The sequence below is a fragment of the Primulina eburnea genome, chromosome 10 (assembly GCF_022965805.1).
Source record: "Primulina eburnea isolate SZY01 chromosome 10, ASM2296580v1, whole genome shotgun sequence".
NCBI lineage: Eukaryota > Viridiplantae > Streptophyta > Magnoliopsida > Lamiales > Gesneriaceae > Primulina > Primulina eburnea.
The window spans coordinates 6,211,191-6,237,348 of NC_133110.1; the positions used below are offsets into that span (position 1 = coordinate 6,211,191).

The following is a 26,158-nucleotide window of genomic DNA, read 5'->3' on the forward strand; positions in this document are numbered from 1 at the left end:
TTAGTAAAAAAAATGAATTTTTTTAATTTAAAATTAAATTCAATTTTATTTCATCTCTAAATTTTTTCTCATCATATCCAGAAGTTCTGATATTGCATTTTCGAACTGAAAAAAAAAAAAAAAAAATACACAAAGAATTGTTATTACTTATTTCGTATATGAGTAAGTCTCTTGTGAGACGGTCTCAGAAATCTTTATTTGTGAGACAGATCAATCCTACCGATATTTACAATAAAAGATAATACTTTTAGCATTAAAAGTAATATTTTTTTATGAATGACCCAAATAAGAGATCTGTCTCACAAAATTCGATCCATGAGACATTCTCACACAAATTTTTACTTTCACGATATTAGGTTGTCGAAGTACTTATCCTCACATTAATAGTGAATTTTATTTAATAAGTCAATATAATATTACATTATTTTATTATATTTTGTATAATGAATTTTATTTTTATATTAAATAAATAAATATGATAGAAAAATTATTTTTTAAAATAATAAATTATTAAAGTAATAAATTTTTGTTGTCCTAATATTATTAATTGATAAATTTTTTTATTATAAATAATTTATATGTTTTTAAAATAAATTATGGTACCTTAGACTTCTCATCTCAGTATTCCCTCAACCCTCGGTATCTCATTTTCTTCTGACTCCACTTCTGCTACTGTTAACCGGCGGAATCACACAATTATACAGCCGCCGTCGCCGCGGCCATGAACCTCTCCTCACCCATCATGCTGGACTCCACCTCCTTTTCCATCTACTCCACCCCATCCGTGCCCAGCTCGGTGAAATTCTGCGGTCACCTCCCGCAACTTTCTCTTCCATTTAAGCAGCACAAATCGATTGGTTCTTCGATTGTGTGCTCCACTGGGAACAGTGGATCAGCTGTAATAGAACAATGCACCAGCGAGTTAGACTCTGCGCTGAGTCGGATTGGATCACTGAGTCAGGTCTCCGGCGTGCTCGGCTGTCAGTGGGGAGACGAAGGGAAAGGAAAGCTCGTTGATATCTTGGCTAAACACTTCGATATTGTTGCTCGTTGTCAGGTACGCATATTATTGATAGACTTGTAGTGGATGAAAGTGAAAAGATTATTTTTTTAGATTTGTGCTTCTTTATAAACCGTATTTAAATTGCAATAAAAATGGTAAATAATGATGTAAAATGGACAATTATGTAGCTTATGCATGCTGTTCAACCACGTTTTCTGTAGAAACACCGGAAATTATGGAATTCTAGTTCCAGAGAAATCTTACTCAGGAACTTTAAATGAATGTGTAGGAATAATTTTATGCCGATGGAATGGTCTTTCTTGGGCGATTGAAATTTATCTTTTTGGAAAACTTACGCAGAAAAGATTTATATTCTCCCTTCATATCTCTGCCTCGGAGAGTATTGTTTTGGCAACAATGTTCCACTCTAGAAACATTTAGCTCCTAATTTTTTGAATTTGTTAAAATGGTTGTTGGGAAGAATACGTTGATACAGGTTATACAGCCAAGGTGTTTCCCTTGAATAACTTGATAGCTAACTCTAATACTGGATGCGTGCTTTCTTCACCCCATCTTTGAGTGATTTCTTTGGGAGAAAAGAGATGGAAGGCATGACTATCAACTTGAAATGTGTCAATTACTTTGTATGTTGCGCTTGGCTGTATGATATTGCTTTCCTTTTCATTTTCTACCTCCTACAAAATCTGTCTGGATCGACAAGATTTTGTTATGTACTGGGGAGGTGAGAAACCTGTAGTTAGTTAAGGGGGATTTTTTTTTTCTATTCTCATAAAATAAATCGCATACAAACTGTACCAAAGTAGGCCTCAGTTTTCATTGTTGTGGTTTGCTTGTTCTTCAACTTTCATCACCATTCAATGTCAGGGTGGAGCTAATGCTGGGCACACTATTTACAATTCAGAAGGCAAGAAATTTGCACTTCACCTTGTCCCCTCCGGCATCCTTAACGAGGGAACTATTTGTGTAATCGGTAATGGAGTAGTAGTGCATCTGCCTGGATTATTCAAAGAAATCGATGGTCTTGAATCTAACGGAGTCTCTTGCAAAGGAAGGATCTTGGTATCTGATCGGGCTCACTTGTTATTTGATTTTCATCAAGAGGTGGATGGGCTTAGAGAAGCTGAACTTGCTAAATCCTTTATTGGTACTACAAGGAGAGGAATTGGACCTTGCTATTCAAGCAAGGCTAATCGGAATGGTATAAGAGTTAGTGACTTGAGGCATATGGACACTTTTCCTCAGAAGCTCGACCTTTTACTAACCGATGCTGCATCGAGATTTCGAGGTTTTAACTATGGCCCTGACATGCTCAGGGAAGAAGTGGAGCAGTACAAGAAGTATGCTGACAGGTTGGAGCCCTTCATCACAGATACAGTGTATTTCATGAATGATGCTATATTGCAGAAGCAAAAGATTTTGGTTGAAGGTGGTCAGGCAACCATGTTGGATATTGACTTTGGGACTTACCCCTTTGTCACTTCCTCTAGTCCTTCTGCTGGAGGAATCTGCACTGGTCTTGGTATTGCTCCTAGAGTAGTTGGTGATCTTGTAGGGGTGGTAAGTGGGCTTTTTTCAATATTGCTCATATTGCATTTCTTAGCTACCGTCCATTTGAAAATGATTGATATTTTTGTTTGGGAGCAACGATTGTCCCTATTGTCTTGTGTGGTTGTTCATGTAGATAGCATGGAAATTTGTTCTATGATTGGAATGAATTTTACCATTACCGCTAATTATAGTTTTGGTTGGTTCTCCGACAAGTACTCAGTCCTACGCGTATTTTCCTGAAATTCAAGGATAACTTGTAGCCTGTAGGAATATCTAGTAGTCTCTAGAGGTGTAACCGAAAATTGAGTTTCAGTTGTCGCATACACATGTTCATATTCATAGCATCGGATCATCCTAAATCCTATTTGCATATCGTACAATTGTGAATGGCATTTATTTTTCTCAATCGTTATGTAGGTCAAAGCATACACTACACGAGTGGGCTCAGGTCCTTTTCCAACAGAAATCTTGGGTAAAGGTGGTGATCTGCTTAGGTTCGCTGGACAGGAGTTTGGCACAACAACTGGCCGACCTCGTCGTTGTGGCTGGCTTGACATAGTTGCGCTGAAATACTGCTGTCAGATAAATGGATTCTCTTCTTTGAACCTCACCAAGCTTGATGTATTGTCGGATCTATCAGAAATTCAGTTGGGTGTTAGGTACAAGCAGATAGATGGCACTCAAGTCCTATCATTTCCTTCTGACCTCCGGACCTTGGAGCAAATACAGGTTCATTTTAGTTTATTTGTTTACCCCATATTTCAACCTCCTCCACAATTTATCCCCGTTTTGGGCTTTAGTGTGTAAGAGTGAGATTTTAAATTTAAATCAGTTAATGTATTATAAATATCTACATCCATTATTATATTGGACTATACATTTTCGGCCTATTTTCTTTTCATTTTATTTAAGATTTGGGATCAGCCACGTTCCCTAATTCCCTATATCTCCCATCTCCATTTCCTCAGTAGTACCTCTTTAGGAAGCTAATCTAGTGGATGCATCGTCTCGTTCCAGTGGCAACACAAATGCAAGTAAATATAACCTGTAGAATATGAGAAATTAAATCTTCAAGGATTTCTCTTCACCGCGAAAATTATCATCTCAGCTCCTCCCTCTTTTGATATACCAGTTATTTACATTTCTACAACTGTTTAGGTTGAATATGAAGTCTTACCCGGGTGGCAATGTGATATATCGTCAGTCAGAGAGTACTCCAAACTTCCAGAGACTGCTCGTAAGTATGTCGAACGGATAGAAGAACTCATCGGTGTTCCTATCCACTACATTGGTGTTGGACCGGGACGCGATGCCCTTATATACAAATGAGAATTCGGTATGGCAGCTCTTTGAAATCTCGGTGAAAATCAATCTTCTTTTCTTTAAGACTGAACATGAACCTTTCTCAGGATGGTGGTATTTCTGCTCTGCCCTGCCGAATGGCTTTTTTAATTTTATCGTTTATTGAAAACAGGTAACTTAATTTGGTGACATGAAATGGAATTTGTGTAATGATTTTTGCATTTATAGTATCTTTAAGCGGTTTATCTATGCCACGTCTCGAGCCTGGGACCGCGTCTACGTGACTGCACAATAGATCCCTATAGCAACTACTTCGTATTCGTCCTCGTTTTATGAAAATGATTAACCCAAGTTACTATAGAAGTCCATTGTGGTCCGTTATAAACTCATTTTAAATCTTTAGTTTTTAAAATGTGGGACAAAGATATCACAATCTACATTTTGTATTCAAAGATTACACATTTGTGTCACGATGATTCGTCTCTCCCCATTTTTGATAAATTAACTAAAGTATTGTTGGCTGGCCATTGAATGAATGATTATATTATTTTTCCCGAATTTTATGTATATCTTTAATATGTTAAATTTATCTTCTTATTATAATAGTTCCACATCCTAGAACAATCGTTTTGCGTCATGATATTATACAATTTATTTGGTTAATTACATGAATAACACGTCTTTTCATTAATGAAATTAATTTCTCGATTTTGTAATATCAAACAAAGTGTGGCAAAAACTTTAAGATTATAAATATATTATATTTATGTCATTCGTAACATTTGTGTATAATGTTGCACACGTCTTAGCATTGTTAGTATATATAAATAACTATTGTTTATCGGTGGTATCTTGCTGAAAGAAAAAAAAAAGTAGGTATCTTGTGAGAGAGTCTCACGAATTTTGGTCTGTGAGACGAGTCAACATTATCGATATTCACAATAAAAAAAATATTTTTAGCATAAAAAATAATACTTTTTCATGACCCAAATAAGAGATCCGTCTCACAAAATATGACCTTTTAAGCTGTCTCACACAAGTTTTTGCCAAAGAAAAATGTATTTGTACTCATGTCATATCTAAAAATAAGAAAATAATACATAAAATGTGTCGGATACAGCGAATATGATTATATATAATTATAGAGTAAAATATATTTTAGCTTACAAATTATTGATAAATGAATTAATTGATATATAAATTATTATAAATGATTTAATTGATAATCCTTCTTAAAAAAGAGAGTGGTATAAATTATAAAAGTTAGACGGAAAAAAGGAAAATAAAAATATGATAAAATTACGGTTTGTTTCACCCTGCTCGTACAGGCAATGAACGGTCTGTATCACTCCACATGAGTAATCCGGCACCATCTCTAAAAAAAAAATTGACTCGAAAAAATTCGAGCGTTGGATCGACTCCTGCGGACAGTGCTCACAAAGATAGGGTCGATCGAACCGAAAATTACCAGGGAAAAGAAAAATCTTCAAATAAAATAATAGGATTTCATTTATACCTTATGGAACGAAGATCGCATCTTTCTTCAAACACGAGAAAGGATTTCAATTAATACAGGCCAGCTCTCGCAGGAAACGCGATTTTAAGTCTGCACATAAATACTGCTGCTAGTCTTGTTTCCACATACCCTGAAACTCAGCGAAGCACATTGGAAGAGTGAAGTGTGAAGCCATGGAGTACGGAAGAAAGAACTCGAGAAACAAGTCTTCGGCTGACAAAATTACGCTCGAACAGTTTGTATCTACCATGGCGCCTCTCATCGACATGGAAAAAGTACGCGTTCTAATTCTTATGTGTTTCCAATGTCTCTTCGTATGCATTTTGATCGAAAAAGTAAGTTTAAATATTTTCTTTCAATTTTTTGCATCATTTCGAGGTTTTGTGGTTGGGTTTGTATTATCTTAGTTTCATTTGCAAGCTTCAGCCTTTTATGCTAATTACGGGATGTAAAGGAAAATAATGAATGAGGTATTCGGATAATATGTGATTCGTGAAAGAAGCAATTTTTTTTTGGTCTGGCTATTGTTAGGAGTGACTAAATGGGTAATATCTGATTGTCTTAGGAAGCTGAGATATCTGTTTCAATGAACTCGGGGGCGATGAGGAGTTTGGACATTGCTCAAAAGAAAGGGTCCACTATTCTGAATTTGAAGTGTGTAGATGCTCAGGTTACTATCTTAACTTTATATTTTATGTGTGTGCGCTGGTAATATTAGTCGTAATTTGGATTAAATGTCCTTTAGCTGCTTCTAAGTGCTGCATTTGTGTAGACAGGGTTAATGGGAAAATCACTTATGGAATTCCACTCTAATAAGGGAGATGTACTACCTCCTCACAAGGTATTAAGTGGATATAATACAGTTACCTACAAAGCATGGTACTCTTTGAAGCATGCGCCAGTGTTCAGCAAAAAGGAGAAAAAGCACATAGTACTCTGTATTCTGTATTTTGTCGATTACCTTTTATTGCTTCATTTGGAGGTTCCCTGGTGCTTTGAACTAGTTATTATGTGCCTTATGACATGATTGTTATAGTAGACAATCTGCAATATATTTGTTTTTGAAGTAGTACGATGATTTCTTTTTCTTTTTTTTTCCTTCTTTTCTACCTCTTTTGTATTCTTCAAATTATCCAAGTTTTCCATGTTTGGACTATGAAAATTTTCTCCATTGCATTTGTTTTGTTTTCTTTCCTCAACAATTCTTAATGCTTCCCAGTTTGGAAATCATGATGTTGTGGTTTTGAAACCAAACAAGGCTGATTTGGGGTCCCCTCCACTTGGGCAGGGTGTTGTTTACAGAATAAAGGTACATCTGTTTTCTCCAAAGCAAGGCATTTATTTTACTTCTAAGTTTTGGAAATTAACATCATGCTACACATTTTACGTAAATTTTTTTAAGTGTAAAATAATAAAATAAATTTTCATATGGAGCAGGATTCATCGATTACAGTTGCTTTTGATGACATCCCGGAAGAGGGTTTAAATATTCCCTTGCGCCTTGAAAAGGTGGCAAACGAGGTATGTCACCCATTTCATTGATAATGATCTGGTTACACGATGAATTATAGGATGCATTACCGTAAAGCATTTTAATTGAAATTCCCACCTTTTACCTAAGAAAGTCAATTATCAATTGGTGTTAATAAGTTTCCAATATGAGAATGAGCCAGATCATACACAGATAACTCTCATTTTCCAGTATCAAACCTCTGCCTCTTGTAAAATATAAAATATCTGCTACCCCAAAAATTTAATGGATTGGAGGATATTCGAATCTTGATTCAAGACTTGATCGACTCCCTTTGCTAAATTACTCGGCTGCACTCGATCAAAGTTACTCATAAATCTGCCGGCGACCTCATGACTTTTAACTTGTAGTTTAATCCAGAGTGTTTCAATTTTCAAGATTAAACGATTTCCTTTTTGAAGGAAAAATTATGGGCACAATGTCTACCGAAATAGGTTAAAACAGTAGACAAATTGTTGTAGCCTCTACAACTTCAATAAGAATTTGAAAAAGTCTTTCTTCTTTTAAGATTGGAGGAATGTATGCTTTTAGATTTATTTAATGTTTCCTAACGAGTTTACAAGTTTTGAGTTTAGTTGAATTAAGTTTTTATCTGACTTGAACTTAATTATTTTTTAGAATTCTGTAATTCATTTGTAGGTGACATATCGACGGATGAAGGACACGTTGATTCAACTAAGTAAAGGTGTGCAGAAGGGTCCTGCCGCTGATCTGGTTCCTGTCTTATTTGGTGAGAGACCGCCAACAGTATCCAAGAAGGATATCAAGTTCACTCTCCTGAATTCTAATCTTGATTCCTCACAGGTCTTGTCCCAAAACTATCTTACATGATGTATTTGATAGCCCACAGCTTGTATCACGATTGATCTAAAGTGTGCTACCTAACATTGATCGCATAAAATGTATAGCTTCTGCCATCCTATATGTATATAATCATGTCAGAAATATTACAGTTGCAGGAGAATAAGGTGGGCTGTGCTTGGTTCTAAAATTGATTGATTGTTTCATCTTGAGATGTTTTTATGAACTTTCATTTTCTCACTGTTATCTCTGAATTTTTTCACCTTTTGAAACTACATAAAATTTCTTGTTTCCAATCTTTTGTTATTCTTTTTTTCTTCTCTATCTTTTGCAACAAACATAACACAATCACTATACAATATCGATTATTATCAATCACATAAATATTCAGACGGCATTATCCAAAGACTATCTAAAAAAAACCATCTCCCCAAAGACTTCAAAGAATAGTAGACACAAGGAAAAACCAAATATAGTTTTGAACCTTTCAACTTTCATTAGTGGGAGATTTATAACGTCATAGGCTCATAGCTGGCACATTGGGGTCGCCCCATAACTTATTGGTTTACTTCCAATCCTGCTCTTATTTTTCCTAATTTTGAGGGAGAAAATACTGTCTGGTAAATATTCTTGTGTGATCATGATCTCATTCTATTCAAGTTTTTATTTCTAATATCTGCTACATGGTGAGTAATTGTCTTTGGAATATTTGACTGATATATGGGCTGATAATATTAGTTCACTTGGTATCCTTTTTTTTGGTAACATGTACGTAAAAGGTTATCTTTAATAACGAACATAGGGTAACTATTTTCTCATTAACGTCTTTCCTGTCTGAACTATATTACTAGCTAAATCAGATTACCTTCTTTCCCTTTTCATTTCCTTAAGAAAGATGCTATCTCAAAGGCTCTGTCTTCCAAGGACCTTTTTTTGTTGCATGGACCCCCTGGAACTGGGAAAACCACTACTGTAGTCGAGATTATCTTACAAGAAGTAAAGCGGGGTTCAAAGATTCTTGCTTGTGCTGCTTCCAATATTGCAGTTGATAACATTGTGGAGAGACTTGTACCTCATAGGTAAGTTACTTTTTTAAATTCTAGTTTTATTCCCAGCAAATATTCTCTGGCGAAAGAACCATACGAGATTTTTCAATTTTTTTGCCACTGCGATAATTCCATCCTACGCTTGACTTCTCTTTTTCCTAGCTTCCATTTGGGGTTGTGCAAATTACATTTTCATCCCATGGATTCGAATTCAGGAAACCTCCCCTTTGAAAATTATAAATGCATCCACCTCGCTTGAGTTTACAAATTTTATGCCACATAATTTACAACTTGTCAAACTCACCTTTTGTTTTGGGCTGTAGCAGAGTAAAGTTGGTAAGGGTAGGGCATCCAGCACGCTTGCTTCCTCAAGTATTGGAAAGTGCTTTGGATGCACAGGTGATGCTCTTTACTGCTATATGGTCAAATAAGAATTTTAGAATGTCATTTTATGGATGTGCGAATTCTGCTTGTGGTAACAATCTTGTCCGATATATTGATGCCTTATTTGATTCTACCATTTGTACTTGTTCCACTTGTCTCCAAGTTCCTTTTGCTCCTTCACTCCTTTTATCTGCTTTCTTTCCTTTCATCTTTTAACACTTTTTGAAAAGTTTAGCTGATCTTTTATATCTAATCCTAATAATTACTCTCTTCCCTCATTTTCCTAAGGTGTCCACACTTCGTTGTTCTTGTCCTCTATGCCTCACGTCACATAGTATCTACTTTTCAAGATACATGCTTGTTTTACACGAGACAACTAAGTCATTTGGTTTGGCATTTGTTTGTGCTACATGAGTGGACATTGTTGATTATTGCTTTTTGTGATACAATTTTGTTTAACTGGTAGTGTTACTGTTTTCTTGATGTTCGACAGGTACTGCGTGGGGATAATAGTGCCCTAGCTAATGACATCCGCAAGGAAATGAAGGTATGCAATAAAAAATATTCAATCACCTTGTTTTAAAACATCCACAAGGAAATGAAGGTATGTAATAGAAATTATTCTAGCACCTTCTTGTTTTGAAACATAGCCTTTACTTGACCTGTTATTTTCCTTACCGAAATATAGTCTTGTATAAGTTGTTTGCGTCATACTTTATGGCTACAGTAGACAAAACATGTTGGGAGCTATGTTTTGGTCATATAGACATTTTCGATGTTTAATGGTTGGGCATGAGATGGTTCTGGTGGGAACTGGGATGATAGAGATGAATATTGATCCACCAAAAGTCAGAGACCCAAAATCTTCCCTCCAGATGTGATTTGCACGTGTCCATTTGAACTGTCTGATAGGGCTGGTAGAGTTATTGTTTGAACTCTTGGGTTGTTTTTGTCACCCATAATTGGGATCATGAAACTTTGATCTTCACCTTTTTCATCTTCAGGGTTATCTTTCCCATTTACGTGCAAGAACTCTGGTTTCCCGTTTGAACAGTCTGATAGTCCTAGTAAAGTATTGTTTGAACACTTGGGTTGATTTGTTACCCATAATTACTATCATGAAATTTTGATCTTTGAATTTGATCATCGAGGTTATCTTTCCTATTTACATGCAAGAACTCCTATTTCACAAGTTTGGTTATATATGTATCTATGAATCCTGAGCATCATCAGGCACAGTTTGATGGTTTTTTAATCTTATACTGAATTTCTGCAGCTTTTGAATGGCAGACTGTTAAAAGCCAAAGACAAAAACACTAAGCGGGAGATTAGAAAGGAGCTTAAGAGTCTTTCCAAAGAAGAACGCAAAAGGCAGCAGCTGGCAGTGACAGATGTGATCAAGAATGCTGATGTAGTATTAACAACTTTAACTGGTGCACTGTCTAAAAAATTGGAAGGCTTTTCATTTGATTTGGTTATTATCGATGAAGCTGCTCAGGCGCTAGAAATAGCTTGCTGGATTGCTCTTTTGAAGGTAAAACTAGAATCATTTGTGCTAAACTTTACCGCAGACGACGTCATTCTCTCTGGAAATTGGTATTCAGTTCAATCATTGTGTATCTTGTTGAAACAGATTATTTGCAGGCAAAAATTAAATGAAACCATAGTTCATATTTATTCCATGTGTGAAAAAAATTATTTCTGGTTTTTTCTTTTTTCGGGGTATCCTGGTTGTGGGGTGGGATGAAATGGAAGTTTATAAAGAAGTATCTGTTTGAAGTCCCTCACAATTTCTTGTTGACTATAACTTAAGGAGATACAGTGGTTACTTTGTCAAGAACTATTTTTTAAATTACTTAATATAAAATTATTTTTGCGAAAACCTTGGTAACAGCATGTGAACTTGTGGTCAATGGGAGTTTAGCAATCACAGATAGGCGAGATAATTTTTAAGTTGCCATAGGCGAGATAATTTTAAGTTGCCATGAAAATGTCTGGTAAAACATTTTCAGGAGGCAAATCACCGTTTTCTCATTCTTATATGATTGTCAACATTTGAGTGGAGGGTGTTACGAAAAAGGCTATGAACTTTATTAAAAGTTTTGGCCTTACTATTGTCATCCAAACACGGTTTTATGCTGATCCAGTACTAATATATGTATGTTTAGGGTCCAAGGTGTATACTAGCAGGTGACCACCTTCAGCTTCCTCCAACTATTCAGAGTGTTGTAGCCGAGAAGAAAGGTCTGGGGCGAACCCTTTTTGAACGTCTTGCAGACTTGTATGGAGATGATGTCATGTCTATGCTCACCGTTCAGTACCGAATGCATGAACTTATCATGAATTGGTCATCTGAGGAGCTATATAGCAGCAAGGTGCTCAGATTTATGTACATCTTGTTTTTCTTTCATCCGGAAACCTCAGTTTAGAGCCGATATATATAACATAAGATGTTATTAAGCTCTGCAGATGTTCTGTTTGCCATTCTCTTAATTCTTCTCAATAACAGATCAAAGCCCATCCAAGCGTTGCGGCTCATACTTTATATGAACTTGAGGATGTGAAGAAGTCGTCTTCAACTGAACCAACACTTCTTCTAATAGACATTGCTGGGTATGCCATTGATATTTTAATAGACATTGCTGGGTATGCCATTGATATTTCACTTGTCATGCAACTAAGCGTGTACATGACTAATGGCCCTACTTGTCCTGCAACTAAGCGTGTACATGACTAACGGCCCTACTTGTCCTGCAACTAAGCGTGTACATGACTAATGGCCCTACTTGTCCTACTGGTGTTTATGAGTAGATCATGACTCTTTCTTATGCATGCTTCCCTTTTGTTTTGGGGCCCTTGACAAGCCTGGTTGTCTTGTTTTAATATAAAGATTCATTCACAGCTGTGACATGGAAGAGAAGAAAGATGAAGAAGATAGCAGCACCCTGAATGAGGGTGAAGCAGCAGTGGCTATAGCACATGCTAGAAGACTCGTGGACAGTGGAGTCCAAGCTGCAGATGTTGGAATTATCACCCCGTATGCAGCACAGGTATAGTTTTATATGCGAAGATAATAAATGAAATCAGGTTTACCATAGTCTACTGAAACTGCTGTTTCAGGTTGTCTTACTGAAAATGTTAAGAGGCAATGAAAACAAGCTAAAAGATATGGAAGTGTCTACCGTAGATGGTTTCCAAGGGCGTGAGAAAGAAGCAATTATAATTTCAATGGTCCGGTCAAACTCAAAGAAGGAGGTGTGCTAATTACTATCACCAAATGATACCTTCCTGTATAGATTGTGGAACTCTTTTGATAAAAACATTCTGATGATATACGTGATTTGTGGTCAGGTTGGCTTTTTAAGCGACCGTAGGAGAATGAATGTTGCTGTGACACGAGCAAGGAGACAATGTTGCATCATATGTGACACTGAGACTGTTATCGGTGATAAATTTTTGAAACGTTTGGTTGAATACTTTGAGGAACATGGAGAATACTTAAGTGCCTCAGAGTATGGAAATGCTTAAATAAGATATCCATGCTAGAGGCTCTCTGCAGACATGAAGAATCATCCTTTGGCAGATTGCTGTGTGGAGAATATATAATTTGAATCACCTCATGTTTTCGATTCAGTTGTGTAATATTTCTTGATTGAAGATAACATTTTATTTCATCTGAAAAGAAAATAGCTTTAGTCATGTATTTTCTTATTTTAATTTTCTATGGACAATTTTTTCTCATTATATTACACATGTTAATTACTTTGTGTTTTCATTTTTTCTAAGAGATTGATTTAATGTCCATTTATTTTAATCGACCCATTTTCCTCAGTTTCTGCCCCGGGATCATCGATTGTGTTCGTACGTAATGCATCCCTTCATATTTTCACCCGTGTGTGTGTGTGTGTGGTATTTTAAAAACATCCTTTTCCTTCTAATTCAACTTAGATAAAAAAAATCAATTTTTTTCTTGAATGCGTATGCCTAAACCAAATGAATGCAGAGACATTGCAATGTCCACTGGTAAACCAACATGCCAACTGTATGGTTGTCTTCTGTTCCTATTGGAACCTGGCCCTGTCTTATTCATTTGTGGTCTAATCAAAAACAAAAATCGCGGTTTTTATAGATGGCCAGTACTAGTATGAGGTACATTTCTATGGTATTGACTTTGTGCTCACAACTTGAGATTTTCTTTTCTAACTCTCTAGAAATTCCAGATAGATGGAGGGAAAAACAGCCCTTCACTACTATCCGGTGCATGGAAGGTACTGGACTCTTCTCCTAGATGAATCTCAGCTCCAGCTATATCACCCAATGTATCCCAGTTAAATGTTTTATCTACAAATGTAGTGAATCCATCATTTTTTTCGTGTGACGATTCTAGCTCGACAAAACTACTGGACTCTTTACTTCGGCATGGCTGATCATCTCTTTTGAATACTCCCATTTGTTCAAGAAACTCGTTGAGATCAATTTGAGGCTTCTCAAATTCGATTAGTTTCTTATCATTGTCTTTTTCATCAACTTCACGGTCCTCTGCTGGGGTCTGATGATGAAGATTCATCACATGCTGCTTGCCATTTTTAGGGTCAGTCAATGATGAACCTGCCTTACCAAGAACCCCCGTTTTTTTGAGTTCTTGTAGCCGTTGATGAATGACATGCACGCTAGGTTGTGCATTCAAATTCAGCAGCCCGGTACTAGGAAACATGGAGCTGAAGTTTCCCGAAGGCATCCACTTGAACTTCTGTGATTTGTTCAAAGGATTGAAATTCGACCTCAAATGAGGCAGATTAAGGTAAGCCTCTGGTCCGTATAGTCTTCTTGCAGCTTCATCATAGGCCATAGCCGCCTCTTCTGCCGTTGGAAAAGAGCCGAGCCAGAGTCTTGTTCTCTTTTTGGGTTCTCTGATCTCCGCCACCCATTTCCCCCAGGTCCTTTGCCGAACACCACGATACTCGCAAGTGGCATTCTGTGGTCCGCCTTTGCCTCTTGCTGGGCCTTTCTTCCATGGTTTGAGAGGAGATTTTCGGCAGTTTTCCATTGGGAAAAAAAAATATGTTTGGTGAGGAGAGTTGAGTTAGGAAAGTGAAAGATTTAGGCACTGATTAAAGATGGGAGTGGGGATGGCGCGGGATATGTATGTATAGTCCGCGAGCGTATTTTGTTTTAAATGTGTTCACGTTTGGATAAATATTTGAAGCCCCTCTGTGACCGTTGTGTTGCTGGTTACTGCTACTATTACTAGCAATTTTTACTCTAGTGAGAGTAAATATTTTGTTCTAGAATAAAAAATAAAATCTGATTTTTAATATTTTTTAATTAAAAAGATAGGATAAGAAAAGTTTAAATACTCTGTGTTGAATATGTCATTACAATGTAGCCGAACAACGTAGGCAGGTCACACAGGCATCCTTCGGGTGAGTTTTGGTACCAGTTCATCCCTGAATCTTTTATCTACAAAGCCAATGCATATGTCAAAAGCATGGTGTGTCGTCGTGTCCATGTCGAATTCGAGCCCGAATGGAAATATCTCAACCCGTCTCTTCGTGGGTTAATGTGGGAAATAGGAATGCAGCCATGCAAGCACGTGAGAAATATGAATGCACGGTGATCCAAAGCTCTTAACTATCTTTTAGAAAGAGTATATTTTAGTTTAATAACATTACTCCACACCTTCTTTCCGAAAATAAAAGAACAAGTTTTGGGTTTTTACATTAGGGATGCAAAGAATCACGTTCAAATATGACAATCTAATGTATTTTATTTTATTGTATTAATTAATTTTTATGTATATTGTTCTTGAAATTTGAATTGATTTTTTTTTTTTTTTTTTTTTTTTGTAGTGAATCGTTGGTTCCTCGGATCCCCTACAAGTTGGCCACATTGGAATGAGTCAAATGTGAGTTTAGTGTGTGTTACATACAAATGCACCTCACAAAAATTTTTATAGTTCACGAGTCATTTTGTCTGTGTAATTCACATGTTTTTACTCATCAATTTCACGGCCTCCATTCATGTTCACCTTTATCTTACCCTCACCACACTACGTTGATTGACTTGTATATTCTTGTGTATAAATTTTAGATTTTTTTAAAAATAAAAAATAAAAAAAATTGTTGATGATTTTAATGGAATTTTGCCATTTCGGAAAAGGCAAAAATTTGTGTGAGACGGTCTTACGGGTCGTATTTGTGAGACAGATCTCTTATTTGGGTCACCCATGAAAAAATATTATTTTTTATGCTAAGAGTATTACTTTTTATTGTGAATATGGATAGGGTTGACCCGTCTCACATTATGATCCGTGAGATGGTCTCATATGAGACTCACTCTATTTGGCAAAAACTTGTGTGAGACGGTCTCACATGTCGTATTCGTGAGACAGATATCTTATTTGGGTCAATCATGAAAAAATATTATTTTTATGCTAAGAGTATTACTTTTTATTGTGAATATCGGTAAGGTTGACCCGTCTCATGGATAAAGATTCGTGAGACCGTCTCACAAGAGACCTGCTGAAAATATTTTATAAGTGAGTGAATAATGATGTATTGGGATAAATATACCTTTAACTAGTGATTACGCACACGTATATTTATACGTATACACGATACATTCTCACGACTTTTGTGAAAATAAGTTATGGTTTTTATTTGACAGAAAGAATTTTCATTTTATCTTATAATGTAAATAGAAGTTTAACTTCATTCCACTTGTAATTTAAAGAGTAACAAATGGAAAATCACTTAAAAATATTAAAATGTTTTTTATTTACTAACTTACTTTATAATGGTAAAAGATATTTAATGTTGAATGCATCTTGTGGGGACCTGGACGCTAATCATTTTTCTTAATCATTTTTTTAGATTTAATTATCAATTAAGATAAATAGGGTCTAAAAATTTTTCTTTTTAAATTGCAAGTGCGGAAGGTAATGAAATCATGCTATTATACCAATCAGTATAATAATACAAATCTTGTACAACATGCATCTAGTTCAACTAAGGTTAAACTACTATAATCAAGTAATAAAACCTATCTATATCCAAGTCCGGAATCACCACTCTAATCTCGATCTCTCATCATCTTCTCGACCCTGATCCTGTCCCACCTGTTGTCATGCACACATACAAACAAGACAACAGCCGGATAACTCCGGTGAGATATAAATATCCCAGTATAAACAATGCATACATGCAGTTAACTGAATTAACATAAAAGCATGAATTATATCTTATCACATGTAGCATAATCAAACAACATGTATCAATACCGGTCTATAAATAAAACATGAATCGTAATCTACGAAACATACATTAAATACGGATCTGTAAATCAAACTCTAGTCTCAATATCTAAGACTCGACTCATCTTTCATTCTAATCTAGGGATCCCGATCTAAATTAGACTTTTGGTATGCTGTATCGAGTGTCTACAATAGATGCCGATCTACATTTAAGCTCATCGATACACCGTAAGTCTAGGGTCTGAGCAGTTCTGACAAAGACTTAGACTTGGGCATGCTATATCGAGTGTCTACAATAGAAGTCGATCTACATCTAAGCTCATCGATATACCACAAGTCTAGGGTCTTAGCAGTTCTGTCCAAGACTTGGCGTTTCTGCCCTAGCTAGGCTGTTCTTCCCTAGATTCAAACTCTGGCTCTGCTATCATTCAATAGACTAAACATATCAATCTGATAATCTGCAAATATCAATGCAATAAAATAAAGTATGTGATTTAGGGAAACTCAAGTCAAACCTAACTCGAGTTGTGCAATCCCGAATCAACATTTATTTATACCTTTATCTTCTTGATCTGACGAAGACGAGGTCTTGTATTCCAATCTGTCCATACCCAGTCTGGTAATGACAATCACATAAATACAATATCAGTATATATCTCAGTTCAGAATCTGTTATGATCAATACTCAAATCAATACAAAATCTGATCACTGTCAACGACATAATAATACAATCTCAATTAATACTGAATCTGATCAATATCAATTTACTGATGTTTCGACGACATAACAATACAATCTGAATAACCCCGTCAATCTGAACATCACAGATATAATACCAGAATTCATAATCAATACCGGTATAACTCATAATCTCAATGATAACACAAATCTGATATGCGCGAGACCTACTGTCTTGGCATTTTACCTTTCGCGCATATGCGCGCCTCAATCGGCGCATATGCGCCCACTTCTCTGGACATCATGTTTAGCTACTGGACATCTCGCGCATATGCGCGCACACGTCTCGCGCATATGCGCGAGGTCTTCTGCCCTTGGCGCGCATATGCGCGAGGTGTTCTGTCCTCGCACATATTTCGTGTTTTCTTCCGTCTTTTCCGGTCTAATCTGTTCCGTCTATAATCATCTCAATTAATAAATAATTCATTTCAGATTATAATAATTATTGCCAAATCTTTTCAGATTAATCCGGATAAATTTCTCGGGCCTTACACATCTACTTAGAGGTTGATTCTATTTAAATATGACTAATTTAGTATGACATAAAAATTAATATTTTTAATTCAATTAATATATTTTACATATTATTTTTTCTCAACACAAATAACAAAAAATGATATTGACAGTGAAATATAATATTTTTAATATAAAAAATAATATTAATTTATCTTATAAAATTGACTGCAATAATAACTTTTGATATTTACATATATACATATGTATTAACTTGGGACCTCTTCGAAGTTTCTTTTTATTTTTTATTTTTCATGACTTCTTCTTGAACTTTTTTTTTGGATGGGGTTTAGCAACAAATTGAAAATCTTACAATTGAATTTCTTTTTCTTTTTAAAAAATAGGGTTTTAGGTTTAGATTTGTATTTGAAAGGTGTTGAAAATAAGAGTTGAAATTATTGAATGTTAAAAATAAGAGTTGTAAATATTGAAAATCAGTGTGTAACGATGTATTTAATGATGTATTTATTTTTTGATTATTTCCAAAGAATTTTTATAAATAGGTATCTCATTTTATGAAGAATAATATAATTGAGTTGAGAAAATTTTATAAAGTATGTATTTTAATATATTTTATGAGTTTGAGATTCTTATTTTTAAGGAAAGATTTTGGATTTTATTATTTTTCTTTTTTAGAAAAAAATATGATTTGGGCAACTAGCTTAGCTAAAAGCCGCCAAGAACAAATGGTAGTTAGTTTAGTTTAGGCGTTAAAAACAATACACATACACTTCACAAATTACAATAATATTTCGTATTTCTTCCCGAAAACAAGAACAAATTATTCTCCCCGTTCATTCCATCATCCTCTTCCAATATCTGAAACTAGTTCTTTGAATTTCTCCCCCGATAAGGAATCGCTGTTCTTGCCCATTTCTTCAGCTTTAACTGGTATCGTTCAAGGGGTTTCCAGCATTCACCAATCTACCATTGAGAGGGGGGATGGTCTGCGTACTCCCCATTCCGTATACCCTTTTCTTCGAGATTCTTATTGTTCACCACTTTGTCCTAGTCTCCTAGCTTCTGATTATTTTGTTCGAAAAGATTTTGCTTGAAAAAAAAAGGAAAAAGACATTTACTGAGCAGTATTAGTGGGTAGAGATAATAGACATGGCGGCTTTGTTCAGAAAAGCGCGAGTAAAAGATGCGTCTTTTAGGCGTGAAGTTTTGATCTTTATGCTGGGATCTTTTTTATTGGTTTTGGTGTTAAGAACAAATGCTATTGTAGATTTAATCAACAGATACACCTTTGAGAGTGATGATGATTCTTTTGGATCGACTTCTGACAACTTTACTTTGGGATTTTCCAAGAATTTTGAGCTTCCTAAACAAAACGAGCTTTCGATTTTACTAGAGGATCGTAATCAGATGCCACCGAAGAACATAGATTTATATCCTAAGTTAGCCAAGAATCATATAGTCATAGTGTTGTATGTTCACAACCGGCCTAAATATCTTCAAGTGGTCATTGATAGCCTTTCCCATGTTGTAGGGATTAGCGAAACGCTGCTAATAGTTAGTCACGATGGTTTTTTTGAGGATATGAATAAGATCATAAGGAGTATCAAGTTTTGCCAAGTGAAACAAATTTTTGCCCCGTATTCGCCCCATGTCTTTGATAGTAGTTTTCCTGGTGTTTCGCCTGGAGATTGTGAGGTTAAAGAGGATCCTACCAAGATTAAGTGTAAAGGGAATCCGGATCAGTATGGCAACCACCGTTCACCGAAGATTGTGTCATTGAAACATCATTGGTGGTGGATGATGAACACTGTGTGGGATGGTTTAAGGGAGACCAGCCAGCATTCTGGTCATATTCTCTTCATCGAAGAGGATCACTTTATATATCCTAATGCATATCAAAATTTGATGTTACTCACGGAGTTGAAGCATAAAAAATGCCCACTTTGCTATGCTGCAAATCTTGCACCCTCTGATGTGAAGGTAAGAGGAGAAAGGTTGAAGATACTGATTGCAGAGAGGATGGGAAATGTGGGATATGCCTTCAACCGAACTGTATGGAGAAAGATACATAGGAAAGCTAGAGAGTTTTGCTCTTTTGATGATTATAATTGGGATATAACAATGTGGGCTGCCGTGTATCCTTCTTTTGGAGGACCCGTGTACTCCTTACGGGGACCTAGGACAAGTGCCGTTCACTTTGGGAAATGCGGATTGCATCAAGGACAGGGCCAGCAAACGGCATGTGTTCATGATGGTTCTGTGAATTTCGAAGTGGAAGAAGAGGATAGAGTTCCAAATATTGTATCAAATAGGGGAATACACGTATACAATAACCAACCTGGTTATAAAGCTGGTTTTCGGGGTTGGGGAGGGTGGGGGGATAGACGAGATCATGAATTGTGTATGCAATTTTCCAAGATGTATGTGGTTTCAGGTTCGAGAGAGGTGTGAATGACTTTTAGCTCGTTTAGAACGAGCTAAGACATGCACCCGGCCATGAAGTGGACTTAGTTTGTCCTGTGATGAATGGGGATATAGCTTTGCGTCTTTTTTGTACATCAGAGGAGCCTATTACACTTTCATTTCATTATCCTGTTGTAAGAACTTGCAATTTTGTTTTTCAATTTTTTTTTCTCCAAATTTTTGCCAGTAAGATATTCCTTTAGCATGTTTATGCATCTTATTGTCTGATTTTTAAGCGGTTGGTTTCCTCTTACATCTCCATCCTTTACTGTTTACATTCACAGGTTGAACCTTGAGAAACACTTCGGTCTAGCACGATATATATCCTGGAGGTGCTAAATACTATTTATATTTTAAGATTCGAACTAGAGCTCGAATGCTTTCAGTTGCCTCAAAACTTGATAAATTATTCGTATTTGGTTCAAATCAGGGTCGAACTCGTGTTTGATTCGAACTTACATATCAATGAACCAACAATAGATGGTTCACTTTACAATCAAACTACCCAAAGCACTAGAAGCTTCTGTTTGAAGTTTGTGCTGCATCTTGAACTTCTAGTTTTCGACATAAAATATGAAGCTAGCCTCGATGTTGCACCCACAAAACGAAGAAAGCGAGTGGTTGGAACGACTAAACCACGACAACACGCATACATACAAAGCCTCCATTTCCTCCGAGGTTCTGCCATGTGTCTCAGGTAGCGATGTGCAGAACCCTGTTCATATAGCTAAATTAATCAACATATATCCTTAATTAGATTATAGTTGTATGAGTGAAAAAAGTGATCTAATGCTTCCGCGACTAATATTTCGTAACGATCGCTAACTGATGCAGAAAGTATTCCTCCTAACACAGCATATTTGATAATGCTCGGGAAGATAGGGTGAGCTTGGGTGACCAATCTACCGAGCTGAGAAGAGTGCTCTCCCTGTAAAGATTTTAACATGATGAGATTAGTATGCCCTGATCAGATGGGATGATCCCGAGTGGTCTGGCCTGGTCTCCCGAGTGCTCTGTCCTAGTCTGCCCGGGTGATTGGCCTGGTCTGCCCGCCTTGTGGGATGACCTCTGTGACACCTCTGACCTCTTTAAATAAAATGCACAGCGGAAATAAATATTTCTTTAAAATATGGAAGGAGTTTCAAAATACATTTCTTTAAACATCTTTACAAAATAGTAACACATGATCATTCGAATGACAAAACAAAATACAAAACATCATTCCTATGATCATGCCAAAATCTTCCTTCCAACGGTGTATGCATATGACCCCCAGTCCACAGTCAACGTCCCGGGCCGCCACTCTGATCTGCATCACATGAAATAACTGAAATGAGAATAAATCTCAGCAAGTGGAACTCTTACATAACAATGATACATAGTATACTCTGTAAAACATGACTTTGAAATCATAAATACCATCAACTCTGAAACATGAATACTGTAGCAATAACTGTAGCAATAGCAATAGCAATAGATAGCAATACGATGGTATTTCTCTTTTCTCTGGTTGGATTGATATCAATAGTATCTCTGTCTGTGGTACTCGTATCCCAAATCGATATAAACCGATAACTCTGAGGAATACAAGCCTATGGGCGTTGATCAACTAATTGCATGCAATTCTCTGGCTATATATTTATCAATCCAATAGAAACATTTGAACTCTGAATAGCATTTAAAGCCGTCCTTTCACAATCTCATATTTTCTTTTGTATTCCCTTATTAACAATAGTGAGACATCAATGCCTCCAATAGATAATCAATGGAATCAATACATAACAATGAATCAATTGAAGGGAATATCACTTTAAAATCTTTAAAACACAATACATATAATATCATGTGAGCAAAAAGGATGAAATTCCACTTACAACCCAATAGAACACCTCAAACTTAGCTCTTGGTTCACCACCTACAACAATAATCCATAAATAACACCAACATCAACTCAATATCCAAAAATACAAGTCAAATAATCCATTAAACCAACCAATACATCAACCTATAGCATCTCATTACCAAAAACCATGATAGAACTCAACCAAAAACTTACCTAAGCTTCCTAGCACCAAGGAGAACCTCGATCTCAAGTCGAAAATCGAACTAGATCCAAGAATCAAAGGTAGGAAATGGATGAAATGGAAGAAAACCCTTGCTCCTTAGAGAGAAAAACGAGATTGAAGGGGAAAGAAGAAGAGAAATGAAGTCAAATCATCCAAAAAGTTACTTTAAATCTCGACCATACCTCCAAAAAGCAAGACCGCGGGTGCGGCACTCCAAGGACCGCGGGTGCGCCAAGCCTACGACCAAAAACCATTTTCTGAACCACTGAGACCGCGGGTGCGCTCTACCTTCGGACCAAATCTTACTCTGCGCACAGCTTCTACAAAGATCGCCTCAGAAACGCCTCTTCCCATCCGAATTGGAAAAAGTGGTAAACTACAAAGTTGTAGCTCTATGTCTTATCTTGACTCCCTCAAAATTTCAGATCATTTGGAGGTCTGAGTAAAAAGTTATGCTAAATCTCCCAACCTGTGTCACTGGAGGAACGTCGAAACACACAACACTCTTCGGGATACTTTTGGCTTACCTTCCGCAATGATTTGAACAAAACTCAAAATAAGGAAGTTATAGCCTTATGTCTTATCTAACCACTCCAATTGGCCTCACCTCATTTGGATCAATATACCATTTATCATGAATTTAATCGTAACGCCGCTACAATAACACTGCACATCATCTATAACCAACCATACTATAAATCATAACTCGAAACTCTTAACATCCAAACTATACTTAAACTTACCCAAATAGCCAATAATCATACAAAATCTTAAACCATACCGTACACCGGGCTCGGCTATTACAACCTCGAGTGGTATGGTCTGTCCTGGTGGGATGACCTCGAGTCAGACAATCTACACACACTCAACAAGATAATGTCAGTGGGGCGCCAGAAGGGTTTCTGATGTAGCCACTCCGACGCTCAAGTCAGTACAAAGTTCACCAAGTAGAGAGATAATTTATTGAATGCAGTAAATTGCAATGTTTCTCAAATGCGCAAATCTAAGTATTTATAAGATGACCTTGGTTACAGTGCACGTACATTATTCTTGATTAGATATATGCACACGCCATGTCTTCTGACAACTGCACATGTCATGTCATCTGACAACTGCCCATGCCCTGTCCTCTGTCAATAGGCTTGGCGACCCATATTGTTCGGGTCTTGTCATGGGCACTGATTATCATGCTAATGATGCATGGTGATCCATACTGGTCAAGTGACCTAAACCCTGTTCGGGCGAAAGGACCGTGATCGGGCGAAAGGACCGTGATCAGGGGAGAAGACCTTGTCCCTGCTAGAGGATCCTGGTCGGGATAAAATACACGAAAGTATCCTGGTCGAGTGAGAGTACTCTGTCCGGGTGAGAGGACCCTGTCCCTACTAGAGGACCCTGGTCGGGTGAGAGTACCCTGTCTGGACGTACCCTTCTAAATTTTACTCATGCTCTAATCTTTGCAGCAAATTAGAATTTGACTCATTTAATTTTTCTTTTTCCGTCCGAGCAATATTCCTAAACTGAAATGGCCAAGTCAGAGTACATACCGAAGTTGATGAAGATTTCAGAGAAAGAAATGAGGGATCTACGGCAGGAGGTGGGTGCCACCTCCGCATCATACACCGGTGCAATCATGAGTGCTTAGCCAACCCCGATGCCAGCAGCAAATCTGCCCACCATCAGGCATAGTCAGTGGCGAAGCCCATTTGTATTGCTCCTACAAAGAAGATTGCAGCAGGCGAAGACAATGGTGTAGTGCTGCCCAATCCAACCAGAGCTCCGCCCCACCACGGCGGATTCGAGGACGGAGTAAATGTTGATGGTCCCCACCAGAATCTCGATTTGGACATAGCTGATTTTCAAATCTTTCTTGATGTAAATAAAGACTTGCTCCCCTCGTTACTCCCGTGTCTGCATTTCGACTGTTGATCAACGAAACCATTCTTGTTATATTATCTTTAACTTTATTCATAACCAACATATCTTCGAATAATCATCGATAACATTTTAGAACACTACCGATTTGTATGATCAACTCTATATATCAATCTTGATGATATCACATGTTAGAAACTTACTTTATTAAGGATAAAAAAACATCTAAATCAATCATGCATAATAATAATCACGTGAAAGTTGAACCAACCTTTAATCTTGTATCAAGGAGAAAGTCCTTCGGGATAGTTAAGATGGTAGGATATGACGGACATCTACCCAAGTTGTCATATGTTCAATTCTTCCATAACTTTGTCTTCTCAGTTTGAGCCTGCCACAGATGACATGTTTATCTGATCAGCGCGATTTGCAAATTACTACAAAACGATTGTATAAATAGTATCCTACTTGTTGAGTGACTTCATTTTTTGGTCAATAAAGTCTCTTTGTATGTTTATAATCTATCCACCACATATATTTTATCACGACAAATTTACCAAGGTTCTCTACGGAAAATTTCATGTTATCTTTAGGTTCTTGGTCATACCAGGTGGATTGTGAGCATTTAATTTATTCTATCCATATTTAAATTTCAATGAAGCAAAATAAGAAGAAATTGAAGAATTGTATTTGTAAACTGTTAAAGTCTTATATAATGATTATGTTACTATTTCATGGTTTGCAACATATGGATATTATATAAAATATAAATATTTTTCAATGAATAAAATCATTTTTCAAAGAATTCTTCGTTCAGAAAAAAAAAATGAAAAACAAACTGTGCATTATTCTCACATTTATAATGGTATGCAACAATTCTAAAGTAATGTGGGCACAATAGATTAATTTTGTGCATTTTAATAAATTGATACATTAAGCCAATATCACTTCATTTCTTCCAATATTATCTCAATATATTTCAAGGTGACTAAGAGGTTGTTTTTGTCCTTTTTTAGTCAAAGTGGCTACGCAGCTAATTCATAAGATATATGATGGTAACATAGAAAATTCATCGTCAAATAATTTCACTAGCCAAATATTGAAATTCTAATAGAATTCTATAATTTTTCATCAAATTAATTTTGATCATCATAAAATGCTCATGAAATCTAAACAGTTGTATTATTATATGAGATATTGAATAAAACAAATGCTTTGACATATATTTGAATGATATCTTATATGCATATCTTAATTACGTTTTTCGTGTCTCTTCTCAAGATTTTTAAAATACAATAATTAATTTTGTATGTCGTTCCACAAGATATAAAATATTATAAAACAAAATTTAAACTCGATAGAAGAAAATTTGTTTTGTCTCAATGAATAATACAATATTATGTTCTAGACACAACAAATAAGATTGAAACTATATCAACCTCATGATATGATGCACGCAATAATTGTTCCAAAGCTTCTAAAAAAATGATAAACGAGATGACTTTCTTGAATTGTGTCAAATTAAACGAGGACACAGTTCTAAGATATAATCATTTGAAGAGAGATTTTCAAGTATTTTTTCTCACAATAATTGTTAAAAATTTATTAACTTTATAACTATATGTTGATAATATTGATATTAAATCTAATGATATCACAAATACCACGATATTTGAAGAATGTGCAACATCATTCATTGGTTATGTTGTTGAAGAATATATAAGTTCTACATACAAGTAAAAACATATCACGACTAAAAGCATTTTTCTTAGGAGTTATAGTTGATGATTGTAAAAAATTGAAAAATCATTCAACAACAAAAAAAATAGTCGGAAAAATAAGATTACCTGATAAAAATAATGTAGAAAACCAAAAAAATGTCGTGATTGAGAAGCAAACTACGAGCATGTCAGAGCCCAGATGATGATTGTAAATTGCATAATAGATGTTAAAAACGATACGATACTTGCTGAGTATACAAAAATGGTTATATGCATATTATAACAAACTACGACAAAGATTTGTTAAGTTTTCGAAATCAAACGAGAAGTATATTAAAAAATGTCATGTGGATAAGATAACTTCTGCGATTCATATGGCTACATCGTCCTCTAGAATGGAAAAGTTAGTACATAAT

The 26,158-nt window shown here is 36.0% G+C and overlaps 4 protein-coding genes across 7 annotated transcripts; 3 read left to right on the plus strand and 1 right to left on the minus strand.

The window, feature by feature from the left end:
- Positions 1-602: 602 nt before the first annotated feature.
- On the plus strand, positions 603-4,097 carry LOC140842822 (adenylosuccinate synthetase 2, chloroplastic). The gene is made up of 4 exons (XM_073210993.1): positions 603-1,057; positions 1,889-2,581; positions 2,990-3,301; positions 3,731-4,097. The coding sequence occupies exons 1-4, from the start codon at positions 722-724 to the stop codon at positions 3,899-3,901; spliced, it is 1,512 nt and encodes a 503-aa protein (XP_073067094.1). The 5' UTR covers positions 603-721; the 3' UTR covers positions 3,902-4,097.
- Positions 4,098-5,475: 1,378 nt separating this feature from the next.
- Positions 5,476-12,933, plus strand: LOC140842823 (uncharacterized). 4 transcript variants are annotated; one of them, XM_073210996.1, is made up of 15 exons: positions 5,476-5,665; positions 5,956-6,060; positions 6,163-6,231; positions 6,610-6,699; positions 6,828-6,899; positions 7,561-7,725; positions 8,614-8,801; positions 9,092-9,167; positions 9,646-9,699; positions 10,429-10,686; positions 11,321-11,527; positions 11,662-11,765; positions 12,055-12,202; positions 12,273-12,407; positions 12,504-12,933. In XM_073210996.1, the coding sequence occupies exons 1-15, from the start codon at positions 5,564-5,566 to the stop codon at positions 12,678-12,680; spliced, it is 1,950 nt and encodes a 649-aa protein (XP_073067097.1). In that variant the 5' UTR covers positions 5,476-5,563; the 3' UTR covers positions 12,681-12,933. The 4 variants fall into 4 exon arrangements, with proteins under 4 accessions (XP_073067097.1, XP_073067095.1, XP_073067096.1 ...); XM_073210994.1 differs by having other exon boundaries at positions 5,477-5,665; positions 6,828-6,911; XM_073210995.1 differs by having other exon boundaries at positions 5,480-5,665; positions 6,828-6,911; positions 9,095-9,167.
- Positions 12,934-13,134: 201 nt separating this feature from the next.
- LOC140803773 (dehydration-responsive element-binding protein 2F) lies at positions 13,135-14,365 on the minus strand. The gene has a single exon (XM_073159654.1). It carries the CDS (start codon positions 14,197-14,199, stop codon positions 13,360-13,362), a length of 840 nt encoding a protein of 279 aa, XP_073015755.1. The 5' UTR covers positions 14,200-14,365; the 3' UTR covers positions 13,135-13,359.
- A 4,007-nt stretch (positions 14,366-18,372) lies between these two features.
- Positions 18,373-21,082, plus strand: LOC140803612 (alpha-1,6-mannosyl-glycoprotein 2-beta-N-acetylglucosaminyltransferase-like). The gene has a single exon (XM_073159514.1). It carries the CDS (start codon positions 18,767-18,769, stop codon positions 20,066-20,068), a length of 1,302 nt encoding a protein of 433 aa, XP_073015615.1. The 5' UTR covers positions 18,373-18,766; the 3' UTR covers positions 20,069-21,082.
- The last annotated feature ends 5,076 nt before the right edge of the window (positions 21,083-26,158 follow it).

What these genes read in the sequence shown, in the direction of transcription:
- LOC140842823 (XM_073210994.1), top strand. Translation starts at nt 5,564, where the DNA reads ATGGAGTACGGAAGAAAGAACTCGAGAAACAAGTCTTCGGCTGACAAA. An exon ending in CTTCTAATAGACATTGCTGG is followed by an intron (nt 11,766 to 12,054) that starts GTATGCCATTGA and finishes ATTCATTCACAG; the next exon opens with CTGTGACATGGAAGAGAAGA. An exon ending in TCACCCCGTATGCAGCACAG is followed by an intron (nt 12,203 to 12,272) that starts GTATAGTTTTAT and finishes CTGCTGTTTCAG; the next exon opens with GTTGTCTTACTGAAAATGTT.
- LOC140803612 (XM_073159514.1), top strand. Translation starts at nt 18,767, where the DNA reads ATGGCGGCTTTGTTCAGAAAAGCGCGAGTAAAAGATGCGTCTTTTAGG.
- LOC140803773 (XM_073159654.1), bottom strand. Translation starts at nt 14,199, where the DNA reads ATGGAAAACTGCCGAAAATCTCCTCTCAAACCATGGAAGAAAGGCCCA.
- LOC140842822 (XM_073210993.1), top strand. Translation starts at nt 722, where the DNA reads ATGAACCTCTCCTCACCCATCATGCTGGACTCCACCTCCTTTTCCATC. An exon ending in ATATTGTTGCTCGTTGTCAG is followed by an intron (nt 1,058 to 1,888) that starts GTACGCATATTA and finishes ATTCAATGTCAG; the next exon opens with GGTGGAGCTAATGCTGGGCA. An exon ending in TTGGTGATCTTGTAGGGGTG is followed by an intron (nt 2,582 to 2,989) that starts GTAAGTGGGCTT and finishes ATCGTTATGTAG; the next exon opens with GTCAAAGCATACACTACACG.